This window comes from Choloepus didactylus, chromosome 18, assembly GCF_015220235.1.
Source record: "Choloepus didactylus isolate mChoDid1 chromosome 18, mChoDid1.pri, whole genome shotgun sequence".
In the NCBI taxonomy this organism is placed as follows: domain Eukaryota; kingdom Metazoa; phylum Chordata; class Mammalia; order Pilosa; family Megalonychidae; genus Choloepus; species Choloepus didactylus.
In genome coordinates, this window is record NC_051324.1 from 28,902,547 (window position 1) to 28,916,384 (window position 13,838).

Consider the following 13,838-nt stretch of genomic DNA (forward strand, 5'->3'; position numbering starts at 1 on the left):
TATGCCAGGATGCCATGTGCACGTGCATGTATTTGTATAGAAGCAGGCTGTGTGTCTGGCTATTGATATGTGTGGAGTTTTATTTACATGGAGTTTTATTTACACCATCTGGGTCTGGGTTAGGTACACAGAGTGTGTCTAAGTGTGCATGTGTGTGTGTGTAGGTTTGTGGAGATGAATATAGTGTGTCTGAGTATGCAGGACATGTATGAGCAGCGGTAGGTGCATGTGTTTGTGTATGTGGGTGTGTGTTTTGGTAAGTATAGGTCCTGAGCATCTGAGTGTGCAGATGTGCAGTGTGTCTGTACAGTTTTGTTGCGTGCACATACATGTCTCCATTGCTGGGCCATGTGCATGTGGGTCCATGTTGTTGTGCATTGCGCGTGTGGCTCTGAATCACCATGGGTGCGTGTCCCTGCAGGTTTAGTGGATTTATGTACAGGTGAGGGTGGGCGTGCCTGCATGTAGCCTGGGTGCATGTTTAGTGTGCATGTGTGTTCCTGCTGGGAGGTAAGGGTGGGGCTGGGTGGCCTTGGGAGAAGGGCCTGATTGGGCCTGATGGCTGAGGGTTTGCAAGCGGCACACTCTCATCACAGGAGGTACAGATGGCAGCATTATTTTCTCAGCGGGCTATTCTGGGTGGGAACAAGATGCTGGGAACAAGCTCATCCTCATATCTGATGCAGAGACGAGCTATCCCTTTTGACAGATTCAGAGCTCAAGCCCTCCTCGCTCTCCGTGTGTGTGTGTGTGTGACTGTGAACCTTTGCTGGGGCAGGGGAGAGGAGGAGGCACTTCCCGAGTCCTCTAGGAAATAGAGGCCCGAGCCCACAGGCACAGGTGGGAGGCTGGGGTGGGGGGCTCCATCTCCTGTGCATGACCTCAGGGCAGAAGGCTCAGTCCCTTTGGCCACATGACCTCCGAGCCCTGAGCAACAACCACATTAATCCAGCTGGGACCAAGCTGTGGCCCAGTCCCCAGCCTCCTGGGAGAGGCACAGGCATGCTCAGGTGGTCCCTGGAAGCAGTATGTGAGCCCTGGGTCCCCGCACGGTGACAGTCCAGATGCCCGAGGCTGCTGTTTATAGACCTTCTCTGGGCTAGAGGCATCATCCCATTTAACTATCACAGCAAATTCATAAAGTGTGTTTTATTAAACCCATTTTGCAGATGAGGTACCCAAGGTTCAGTGAGGTGAAGCCACTTGCCCACATTCCCACAGCAGGTATGCAGCAACCCTTGTAGTTAAAGCCCAGTCTTTCCCCTAAAGCTCCTGGTAAATGGCCCCTGCCCCTCCAAGATGCCTCGCTAACCTTGTTCAGCTCCTGGAGACAACAGCTATTTGTTCCTATAGCGAACAGGCATAATATCCTTTCTTGAGCATGAGTGGGAGTTGGGAGAAGGGCCAGTAAGCCATTTTGAGCCCAGCACCAAGTCCCATCAGGAAGAGCCCCCCCCGCCGCCCCACCAGCTCCGCTTGTTTAGCTGGGGTATGTGGTTGTTGGACCCCACCCAGCCATCATCAGGGTACAAGTGGGGCAGATCTACCCACCAAGAAGTTCTCAGACCATCAGGCCAACCTGATCTCTCCAGCAGGACTGTGCACCCCTCCCAGCAACCCCCTCAGGGGTCTTGTGGGTTCCGGGTGAGACTGGGACTGGGTTGCATTCTTTTTATCCAGGGGAGCTGATGTGAACTTGGGTGGGGTGGCAGGAAGGGCACTGGTCAGGGTGGGGCTCTTAATCTGTGGGGACTCGTGGGGAGAAGCCTTCTGAAGCCCTCTGAGATGGACACCCTCATTCCTCCCTCTTTTTCCTGGTCCTAAATGGGAATGGTCACAAACTGGTGGTTGACATGAGCCCGAGCCCTGGGGAAGGGCAGGGGTGCAGCTGGTGCTGCTGGTGCCCACTGTCTGGCCTGCGGTCCCCCAGGAGCCTGGGCACTTCGGAAACAGACCAGAGGTTTGTGGACATCTGGGGAAGAGCAGCCCTTCTTTGGTGTTTGACAAAGGACTCTCAGTTCAGGGGGTGAATCCTAGCCTTGGTGCAGCAATGCTGCTTGCCAGATGGGGGCTCCATCGGGGGCCTGTGTCTCGGTCTGCTGACCACCCTCAGTTCACTATCCACAGCATCAAACAGCTCCTTCCTTCCCGTGGCCCCAGGACTTATGGAATCCAAGAGGGCAGCGCTGGAAGGGCCCCAAGAGATCTTTTCACTCATCCCTTATTGTACAGATGGGCAAACTGAGGCCTAGATTGTGGAAAGGATGGGGCCGAGAAACCAAGTTTCCTGACTTATGGCCAAATTCTTGTTCTGCTCTGCTAGGTTAGTGTTTTTCCCCATCTGGGATAAGAGTAGTGCAAGGAAGGAGGGAGTAATTCGTAAATTACAAGGCTAGGCCTGTCAGGAGGCTTATATATCTATCAGTCTGTTTGCTGCCCACCCCCCCAGCCTCCCTTCTTCCCACCCCCTGTGAGATGCGGCAATTTCTTCAATAGACACTCTGGTTTACCAAGTAAGGCGGCAACTTCATACGCCTTCTTCTGCTCAATTGTCTCGTAATTGAGAGCTTCAAAAAATATATCCAGAACAAGGATGTTCTCTCTGCAGAGGGAACATTCAGTACAATAACTCGTTAGAACCATCAGAATCTGTAGGGATCTTCCAGTACAGCTTTCCCATGATCAGATAAGGAAACTGAGGTGTAAGGAAATGATGGACTCGAAGTCAGAGCTGGTTCATGGCAGAGCTGGGGCTGGAAACCACGAGCCCTGACTCCCAGCCCAGTGCCCTTTCCAGGACTGAAGATACATATAGCCTGGTCCCCTTTCCCTTTCTTTCTCTTCCCCTATTTCTACTCATCCTTCCCGGGAGTCCTGTGTGGCCTCCAGGTCTCCTTCGCATGAAGGTGAGCTCAGTCATCTGACCAGGCTTGCCTGCCCTACCTGACACCCCGAGCTGTCCTGACCGCTCTGGAGAGCCTCCCACCCCCCAAATTCTGACTGGGATCTGTAACAAGTTTTTCCTGGTGGGAGGCCCTGCTCTGGCATTGCCAAGTCAGTTGCCTGAATCAGGGAGGGTTTTTAGGGAGCAAACCCATAATTAGCTGGGAGGTTTTCTGGCAAAAGCACCACAGCTGCCTTTTGCTCCTGTAGGCAGGTGTGCTCATGAGACACATCTTGGCAATAAAAGTCGTTACTGCCTGCAGGATGTTTGCTAAGCAGCAGGCCCCACTTCCTTCCATGCTCCCCACAAAGCTCCCAAGTCCCCTTGGTCTCAACCCACTGAGCAAAAGCTGCCCCAGGCTAGGGTTTGGTGTGTGTGTTGGCAGGAGGGACGGGAGGGAGCAAACCCTCCTCTCTCCACCCAGAGCTCACTGAGGCACCATTCAAACCATCACCATCCCTTGCCTGGTTTATTGCCACTGCCTCCTAACAGGTCCCTTTTTCCCCATATCTGGCTTTCCATCCACCCTCCACACCGCTGCCTGAAGGCGCTTCCTAAAGCTGCCAACTTAATGCAAATTAAAACTCAGTCCCTCGGTCACACTAGTTACATTTCAAGTGCTCAGTAGTCACACGTGTGTAGTGGCTATCATATTAGACGGTGCAGATACAGAACATTTCCATCATCGCAGAAGGTTCTATTGGAGAACATTGGTCTAAAATGCAAACGTGAGCCTGTCACTTGCCTGTGAAAGCTCTTCAGCAGCTTGTCATTTTCTCGGGATAAAGTCCACTCCCTGCACCTGTCTCCTCACCTCCACCCAGCTGAGCCTACAAGACCCTCTTCTCAGACTTCAGTCAACCTTGTCCCCTTGCTTTCCCCCTTTGTGGTTTCCTCACTTGCCCGGTGCTGATTCACTCCAACACACCTGGGACACCCCCTTCTCCCATGTCTTTCATTTACTCTGTCAAAACATATTTTTTGGGCACCAACTCTATTCCAGACACTCAGCTAGTATTTGGTAGACTCAGCAGAGAGCAAAGAAAGAAAGGTTCCTGCCCTTAGGGAGCTTCCAGTCTAGTAGGATAGGCAGTTAATAACCCACCCCCCTCCTCTCTCTCTCTCTCTCTCTCACACACACACACACACACACACACACACATGAGCATCATATAATTGCACATGGTGGTTGCTGTTATAAAGGAAAACACTGGAGTACTTTGAGAGAAAATAACAGGAGGGAACATAATGCAGCTCTCTGAGGAGATGACATTTTAGCAGAGATATGAGCAACGAGGAACCAGTTAGGTGAAGCATGTAAGGAAAAGTATTCCAGGCAGAGGGAACAGAATATGTAAGGTCTGCCTGAAAAACTCCTATAAATCCTTTAAAATTTTTTCTGGAGCTTTCCCTGACTCACCCCGATGCAACCTGCACCCAACCCATCACTCTCATACTGTCCGCATAGCTCTGTTATCGCCCACAGCACCCTGTATAGTGCTCATTGTGCACTTATCTCCTCCTAAGACTGGAAGCTCCTTAAAGGCAGGGGCTGTGTCTTCTTCATTTTTGTCTTTATATTCTGAGTGCTCAGCACAGAGCTTGGCACACAGCAGGTGCTCAGTTAACGTCTGCTGAATTGAACCAAGGCTTACCTTTGTCATCCTCCTCGCTTGCCCCCAACCCATCCTCATCCATACCCTCCTTTCTCTGCCATGGTCCAGGGGTCTCTAATCCATTTTCCCCCTCCCCCTGCCCACCATGCCCACTCAGCTTACGAAATATATTTTTCTGATTTGTTAAATTTCTTCTCCAGATACTTGGCTGATGTCTTGCTAGGGATCTTCACCATGGAGAGCTCTTTGTTGTAGCGGGTCAGGTTGCAGGGCGTCCTGCAGAGACAGTAGTTACTGTCCTTTTCAGCCAGCAGACCTGGAGGGGAGAGGGAGGCAGGGCTTAGGGGGTGTGTGAACTGGGATCTCTGGGCTCAGCAGCAGGGGAGGGAGCCGGCAGAGGGCACTGGTCCAAGGTAAGCGAGGGGTGGGGCACTCGGGAGGGGAGGGGAGCTGGGCTTTTGCTGCTGGTTGATGAGGGTCTGAGCTCATTAGAAAGTGCCCAGTCTTTCTGTTACTCTTGGGTCTGCCTCCGTTACTGCCTTGTCCCCCTTTAAAGTTATTGAAAAGGCACCACTTTTGGAGAATGGGCTCCAAGGAGTCCTTCCCCTGTCAACTTCCCAGGGCCTTCTTTTCTCCCTGAACCTCAGTGTCCTCATCTACAAAGAGGGCCACCCATCAGATACAAGTGTGGGAGAGTATTTTGCTCCAAATCTAGGGCTCCCTGGTATTCCCTGTGAGGCTCCCATGTAGTCAATGATCATCTTCCCTGCCCCATTGGGTTAGAACATTGGCAAAGGTTCCCAATTTCTTTCCCTGGAGGCAACCTTCCCCCATCTGGAAACTTCCTTCCTTCTCCTCTCTTCTTCCAACTAGGATGAGGTGGTTAGAGACATCGTTTTCCTCCCTCACCCCCTCCCTCTTTCCTCTAATCATCTCAGTGCTTTCGGCTACCCTCGGGTTTTGTTGAGTCTCTACTCCAGAGAGACTGAGCCTTCGCAAACACTGGAGTTGTGCCCGCTGCTCTCGTCCAGGGATCCCCTTCCTAGTCCTCCTGGAGGCATCTGGGCATGGGTCCAGAGCTCCCCCCACTTAGAGCCAGCAAGTGCAGCTGCTGAACTTGAGTCCAGAGTGTTTAAAAAGTCTCTCTGCTCGTCTTGTTTATAAACCATTTCACAGATCTGGAGAGAGGAAGGGATGGGAAGTGGGTCCAGGTCTAGGGTTGCAGCTTGCACATGTGATTTCCCTCCCTGCAGTTTTCCAGGGGTGGGCCCCAGCCGAGTGAGTCCAACCTGCAAACACTCCCGGGCTGGCATGGGGAGTGGGGGAGTGCCCTGTACCTTCCATTCACATCCATGGAATGCAAACCCGGCTTTACCTTCCTGGGGCTAAAGGACCCTGGAAAGACAGGGCTGCTAAGGAGTAACTTGGCCTCCCCCTGTGTACACCAGAGTGTTCCTGCCAAGCTCCTTCTGGGGCCCACCCCACGCCCCATTGTCCATCCTCTCTCCATCTCTGTCTTCTCCCCTCCATCCCTTAGCACCTTCCATTCCCTCTAAAGTCCAACCGTTCTCCATTTCTATGTGCACAACCCATTTCCCTCCTGCAGTCCCTTTCCCAGCCCTCATCCACTGTTGTCAATTCACTCACCCACCATCCTTTTTTCCCTCCTCTCCATCTCCCCTTTCTGTCCCTGCAGAGCCTCCATCCTGCCCAGCTCCCCCCCCGCCCTGCTCCATCCCTCTTCTACTTGATCTCTCTCCCCAAACCTAGGGGGTCTCCGTGGTCTCAGCCTCAGACTCCCCTCCCGCACTACCCGTCCATCCCTCTTCCCCAGTACTGACCGAGGGCAGGCTCTGCACACTCCTTGTGCTGCTCAGGGGTACAGAAAGGTGCATCCCCTGCAAAGGGAAACATGAGGGAAAGTTACTCAGGCAGAATCACACGTGCCAGCAGCACCTCCCCTGCCTGGGCTTCAGGAAATGAGTGTATCTGTTACTTGCCAGTGGACATGTCCGAAGGAAGCCACTGATCAGAGCTGCCTAGGGGGGCAGCAGGGAGGACAGGGGAGCAGGACCCAGGGTCCCTTACTTGCTCTGAGACCTTGGTCAGGACGTTCTCCTTCCATAGAGGTAATAGGACCTGTCTGGCTACCTTCTTCCAGATTGCTGTGGTCTAAACAGCTCACAGAGGTGAGATTGCCTTGACAGCTGAAAGTGGGGAGGTGGTGGTAAGCATCATCTCCTTTAACCTGCACAGATACCTTTGATGGAGGAGATACTGTACCTGTTTGATTCAGGAGAGAACTGATGCTTAAGCCTCTTGCCTTACCAGGACACCAGGGCTAGTAAGGGATGGAGGTGAGTTTTGAACCCAGGTCAGTCTGACTCTGAGGCTGGAGCTCCTTCCACCACCCATACTGCTGTATGTAAATAAGGGTTGCTTTGCTCTTAATTCCACATTAGTAACTGAGATGCCAGTCACAGGGCCATGGCTGGAATGACTAAAACCTCTGCTGCTCACCTTTGGCTCAGGCTCCACAGGGGAAAACCTCATTAGTTAGTGGCTGAGTCTACGTATCAGGCAATAATACTTGCCAGTGCTGGATTCTCCTCTCTGGGAATTCTTTGTAGTTCAGATCTTTTTTCTTTTACCAAGTGCTGAAGTTAAGCTCCACCACAATGTCTTTTTCCTTTGATTTCCCCCCAAAGCTTTTTAGAGCCAAAGAACTGACATGATACATCCTTTCCAACAAAAACAACTTAACAGATACATTTTCAGGAAGCTCAGAGGCAATTTAAAAGATCAGTAATGCTAATTTTAGATTACTAAGGAAATTAGTGATTGCTAATGAAATAATTCAGAATTTATCTATGAGAATATTCTTTACAGCATTGGTTTTACTAGCAAAATATTGGTAATGAACTATACATCCACTATATGGATTTAGTCGAATAAAGTTTTGGGAGGCAGGGCATAGGGAGGTGTGGAATTTAGTTAGTCCTCTAGAGCAGCTCGTAAATAGCCACGAACAATTAGGAAATAGTTTGGAACAACTGTGACTGGACACACATCATTTACCAGCCTGGAATGGGTGAAGAACTGTAAGTAAAGCTCCCCAAACTGTGGAGGTGTGCCCCTTCCCCACTGGCACGGCAGGCTGAGTTGGAACACTTCCCTGTGGGAAAAAGAAGCAGTCTCTGCTGGGAGCAAGGGAAGGTAACACAACCAAGCTACAACTGCAGTTTTAATTAACAAATTTGGACTACTGAATAAAAGTTACAAGCACAGAAAAACCCAGAGCAAGCAAGAAAGGAACCCTAAGGTCTCTCCCTGCAGAGAGGAGGTGGGGCTGATGGAAAAAAAAAAATAAAAACAGAGGCTTTTGGAGATGGCTGAGTTCAGAATACTGGAAACCATCTGTGTCCCAAGAAAAGGGGCACACAGAACCAGGTACCAACTCTGGCTCTTGACTAGAGAAACTCAGGGGCTGGGGACTGGTGACTGGCTCTAAAAAGAGGATTTCTTTCTTTTTCCTTTTTTTTTTTTCTCTCATTCTAAGTGAAAGCCTCAGGAATTTCAACTGTCAGCTCTGACCCAGGCAAGGGAGGAGCTAAGATAATCAGAGAGACAAAAGAAGAAGTCAAGTAAAGGAGATAATTCCCTAAAGGGCATATCTTCCCTAGGAAAAGGGGAACAGGGCCCAGCTCAAGTGGCTGCCCTCCCTCAGAGAATTCAGACCCCAGGGCCTGGGGGAAAAAAAAAACCAGAAACAGCTTAAGCTTGATTTCTGACCACCTTCGTCCAGAGCAGGGGCAGGGTCTGCTGAGAATTAAAGACACTGCACCTCTTTACACCAGTGGGAAGCTGTGGGCTGACAAGTGCCACCTGCTAGGAATGATAAGAAAAGCACAGAGTCTAGAGGCCTCACAGGAAGGTCTGACAACCTTCTGGGTCTCACCCTCAGGGAAACTTGATGCTGATTACACCCACCTCCTGAGACCTGGGCCTGTCTGGCCAGGGAAATTCTGATTGGGATAATCAAGGAAACCAGATACCTAGACAACAAAAAATTATGAGTAACCCTAGGGAAAATGAAGATATGGCCTAGTCAAAGGAACAGACTTACACTTCAAATGAAATACAGGAGTTGAAACAACTAATTAAAGATGTTCAAACAAATATGCTAAATCAAATCAATGAGCTGAAGGGAAATGTGGCAAAAGAGTTGAAGGATATAAAGACACAGGGTGACCATAAAGAAGAATTTGTAAGCTTGAAAAAACAAATGGCAGAACTTATGGGAATGAATGGCACAATAGAAGGGATGAAAAACACAATGGAGACATACAACAGCAGATTTGAAGAGGCAGAAGGGAGGCTTCATGAGCTGGAGGACAGGACATCTGAAATCCAACACACAAAAGAACAGATAGGGAAAAGAATGGAAAAATTTGAGCAGCATCTCTGGGAATTGAATGACAACATGAGGTGCATGAATATAGGTGTCATGGGTGTTCCAGAAGGAGAAGAGAAGGGAAAAGGGGCAGAAACAATAATGGAGAAAATATCACTGAAAATTTCCCATCTCTAATGAGAGGCATATATAGATTACAGATTCAAGAAGCGCAGTGTACTCCAAACTGAATAGATCCAAATAGACCAAGCCAAGATAATTAATAATCAGATTATCAAATGTTAAAGACAAAGAGAGAATTCTGAAAGCAGTAAGAGAAAAGCAATCCCTCACATACAAGGGAAGCTCGATAAGACTATGTGTGGATTTCTCAGCAGAAACCATGGAGGTGAGGAGGCAGTGGTGTGATATATTTAAGATACTGAAAGAGAAAAACTGCCAACCAATAATTCTATATCCCACAAAACTGTCTTTCAAAAGTGAGGGAGAGTTTAAAATATTTTCAGACAAACAGACACTGAGAGGGTTTGTGAACAAGATACCTGCTCTACAAGAAATACTAAAGGGAGCACTACAGGCAGATAGGAAAAGACAGGAGAGATAGGTTTGGAAGGCTAGGGTCTTGTATGACACCAGAAGGAAAGATAGAAGATAAAGACTGGGACTATATAACTTTGTGAAACCTAGAGTGGTCAATGATGGTGATTAAATGTACTAATATAAGAATGTTTTTACATGAGGGAGAACAAATGAATGACAACATTGCAAGTTGTTGCAAATTGGATGGTATGGGGAAAAATACAATTAATGCAAACTAGAGTCTATAGTAAACAGTAACAAAGGCAATATACTAAAGCTAAATGTCTTAAGTGGGGAACAGAAGGTAGTGGTATGGGATTCTTGGTGGTGTTTTTGTTGTTTGACCTTTTTATTTTATTTTAATTTTTGTTCTATCTTTATTTTTTATTCCTCATTCCCCCCCACCCCTTCCTCTTTCTTTGCAGTAGAAATGGAAATGTCCTCATATAGATTGTGGTGGTAAATGCATAACTATGTGATTATAGCAGGAATCACTGATTGTTTACTTAGGATGGATTGTATGCTGTGTGAATAAAACTGTTTAAAAACTAAACAGTGGGATACAAGTGCTGGAGAAAATGTGGACAGAGGGATGTACCTATTCATTGTTGGTGGGGAAGTAGAATGATGCAGCCCATCTAGAGAGCAGTGTGGTGGTTCCACAGGAAGGCAAGTATGGGGTTGCTATATGGGCCTGCAACCTTGTTATTGGGTGTATACTTGGAGGAACTGAGAGCAGGGGCACGAGTGGACATTTGCACACTGGTGTTTGTGGTGGCAGTCATGATTTACAATGGGTAGAGGTGGCCTAAGGGTACATTGACTAACAAAGGGAATGGTGAACTGTGGTGTATACATACAAGGGAATATTGAGTGGTGGCAAGAAGGAATGAAGTTGTGAGGTGTGCAACTAGGTGAATGGATCTTGAGGACGTATAAGTGAAATAAGCCAGCAATGAGAAGACAAACTTTATAATGCCTCACCAATATGGACTAACAATAATGAGCAAACTCTAAGAAATGAATCTGGGAGCATGGGTTATTAGGGGAAAGCTTATTGTAAAGGTTCCTAGATTGTAAGCTCTTACAGCAGTCCAATCTATTCATGAGTTGTAATGGTTATTTCTAAATTCTGAGATGCTGGGCTGTTTGTGTCTGACCTGGTCAGTCTCTGGAGCTTTGGATGTCTGTCTGGCACCTGGGACTCAGAGCCAGAGTTTGGCAGCTGTGAGTGTTGGCATTGCCCCATGAAACAACTGCTAAAGAGGCTGAAAAGGAGATCAGACTTCAATTGGAGATATGAATGAAATGGATTTGGTTGAGACTCGGGTAGATCAGACTAATAGATAGAGGATGATATTGACTGTGTTTTAAAACCTCAGCTTCTGTGTGGGACCAAAGGAAGAGATGTTTATTGGGCGCAAAATGTATATTTTCTGTAGCACACTATAAAATTTAACTTGTGTGGTTAGTTTACTCAAATACCATAATTACATGGAAGCTTGAATAGGGAGTGAGATCGGGTTGGTTTGTATAGGTTAGTGAGAAGCCCCGATACAACCCAGAGTAATTTGGGCAGAGAATTCCTGATATTCTTGCAAGCATTGGGGACTACCAGTTTAGTAGGCCAAGCCCTTGATCTTGGGGTTTACCCTTATTAAGCTTGCTACTGCAAAGGAGAGGCTAAGCCTACTTAAAATTGTGCTGAGAGTCACCCCCAGAGAACCCCTTTGTTGCTCAGATGTGGTCTCTCTCTCTCTCTCTCTCTCGCTCTCTCTCTCTAAGCCAACTTGGCAGGTAGACTTGCTGCCTCCCCCCCTACATGGGACATGACTCCCAGGGGTGCAGGTCTCCCTGGCAATGTGGGACATGACTCCTGGGGATGAGCCTGGACCTGGCGTCGTAAGATTGAGAAAGCCTCTAGCCCAAAAGGGAGAAGAGAAATGAAATAAAATAAACTTTCAGTGGCTGAGAGATTTCAAATGGAGTTGAGAGGTCATTCTGGAGACTACTCTTATGCATTACATAGATATCCCTTATTAACTTTTAGTTTATATTAGAATAGCTAGAAGGAAATATCTGAAACTGTTGAACCAATCCAGTAGCCTTGATTCTTGAAGACAAGTGTATAACTATACAGCTTATATGGTGTGAATATGTGATTGTGAAAACCTTATTGCTCACACTCCCTTTATCCAGTATATGAACAGATGAGTAGAAAAATGGGGGAAAAAAGTAAATGAATAATAGTGAGGAAGAAGGGGTATGGGATGTTTTGGATGTTCTTTTTACTTTTATTATTTTTACTTTCATTTTTTGGAGTAGTGAAAATGTTCAAAAGTTGATTGTGGCGATGAATACACAACTATATGATGATACTGTTAACAACTGTTGAGCACTTTAGATGATTGTATGATATGTGAATATATTTCAATAAAATTGCATTAAAAAATTAAAGTCTAGCTAAATACAGTATGATTTAACTGTGAAGTATAAGAAAACCAAAGTTCCTGGCACATAGCAGGTCTTCAGTCAACATTTCTTTGAAGCCCTTCTCCCCATGTGCTAACATAACAACCTCTGACTTTTGCATTTTACAAAATTTTTAAATATCTTAACCTAACCTTATCCTCATAACAATGAATGATAATGAAGCTGAGAACAGAGAGGTTTAGTGACTTGTGCTGGGTCACACAGTAAGTGTGCAGAGTAACCTGAATTAGAAGCCAAGGTCCCTCCAGCCCAGCCATCCTTCCACACTGCACTGCCAAACTCTTTCTGCCCAAATCAGCACCACACTCTGTATTTCTGCCTCTGAAATGCCAACCACCTCTAATGAGGATGGCCACATAAATCATTAGTCTGACAACAGAAATGTCAGTCTAGGCACATTTATTCACTGGCTGATGGACTTTTGCTTCATTCCAAAGAGGGCTGGACATTGGGATGCAAGAAGGGTGAACATCTGGATGTTTGAATGCATACCACACCTGGATGTGAAAATTGCAAACATCCAGATATCTGATCAGGTAAGAGCAGCAAACATTTTGCAAACATATTGAACATAGGGATGAGCATTCTCCAAACATGTGGATGCTTCTGGACACCAACATGCCTCCTTGGTTGCTGGTCTGGATGTTTCTATCTGCCCTCTAAATATTTAGCTACCAAATAACAGTCTTCCCAGAAACATTCCCCTTTGGATTCCAGTGGAGGGTTGTGAAGTGTTTCCCATCAGGATGAGAAATGCAAAGAAGGGCCAGCGTGGTCCAAGGAGATCCAGGAAGTCCCAGGTGGGGTCCTGCAGCCCCCCTCCCTTGGCACTGACCTGGCATGTGAACCATGCGGCAGTTGCAGTTCTCCACTATGTAGCGTGTCTCACAGTCAATCCTACAGGCGGTGATACTGTAAACAGGAAAGAAGTCGAGTCCCATCTCTGAGGATCGGCACTCGCCCCACGGTGGGGGCAGGTATGTGAGCTGCAAGACAGGAAGGAGGGGGTAGCAGTCAGCCCTGGAGGATGCTGCTTGTTCATCCTCAGCAGACTCAGTGGCTCGTTCATGGACTTCTTTAATCAACACAAAATCATCGAGCAACTACTCAGTGACTATCTAAATCCCATTGTCTGATCTTCAGCATCTGTTGCCAATACTTTTCCTACCTTATTTTTGATAACCTTCCCCTCAATGCTGAACCCCCACCCCGAGTCTTTTACGTATACCACGTGTCTTCCCATTTCATCTTGCATCTCTTGGAATGACTCAACTAAATTCTACTCTCTTGGTTTAGGACATCGGGGCCCCTGACTTAGACCTAGAGGACAAAATCCAGGATGAAATGGCTTTAGGTGTAATCCATATTATTTATGATCCCTGAGCCTGACTAGAGCAGCCTTTCTTGGTATCATACTATGGATGACAACACTTTCAGAGAAAACGAGACTATTTTGAGGAAAAAGAGGTCCAATGTCCTCTTCTAACAAATGTTCTTCTAACACCTATGGTACTTGCCTGATGGAGATGGGGAGGGAGGAGCAGGAACTGATGTCTGCTGGGCAGTTACTTTGTGTTAAGTTCCATTACACCTATCTTTTTTTTTTTTTTAAATTGAAGAATACATACAATAAAATGTGGAAATTTAAGTGTATAGTTCAACGCATTCTGACAAATGTACACACCTGTGTAACCACCACTCCAGTCAAGATCAGAACATTTTTATCACCATAGAAATTTACTTCCTGCACCTTCCTGGTCAGCTCCCCACATACCCAAACAATCACGGTTGT

At 47.2% G+C, this 13,838-nt stretch overlaps 1 protein-coding gene across 4 annotated transcripts in view; it reads right to left on the bottom strand.

The window, feature by feature from the left end:
- The window catches only part of ASIC2 (acid sensing ion channel subunit 2), a 1,088,307-nt gene that overhangs the window by 4,528 nt on the left and 1,069,941 nt on the right, over nt 1–13,838 (bottom strand). For 3 of the 4 annotated variants that reach the window (XM_037809350.1, XM_037809351.1, XM_037809349.1), the window contains exons 4-7: nt 12,882–13,032; nt 6,402–6,458; nt 4,723–4,876; nt 2,511–2,602 (exon numbers count right to left, since the gene is read on the bottom strand). In XM_037809350.1, the coding sequence (XP_037665278.1) occupies nt 2,511–2,602; nt 4,723–4,876; nt 6,402–6,458; nt 12,882–13,032 (454 nt within the window). The remainder of the gene's footprint in view (nt 1–2,510; nt 2,603–4,722; nt 4,877–6,401; nt 6,459–12,881; nt 13,033–13,838) is intronic. The other variant, XM_037809352.1, reaches the window with a different exon arrangement.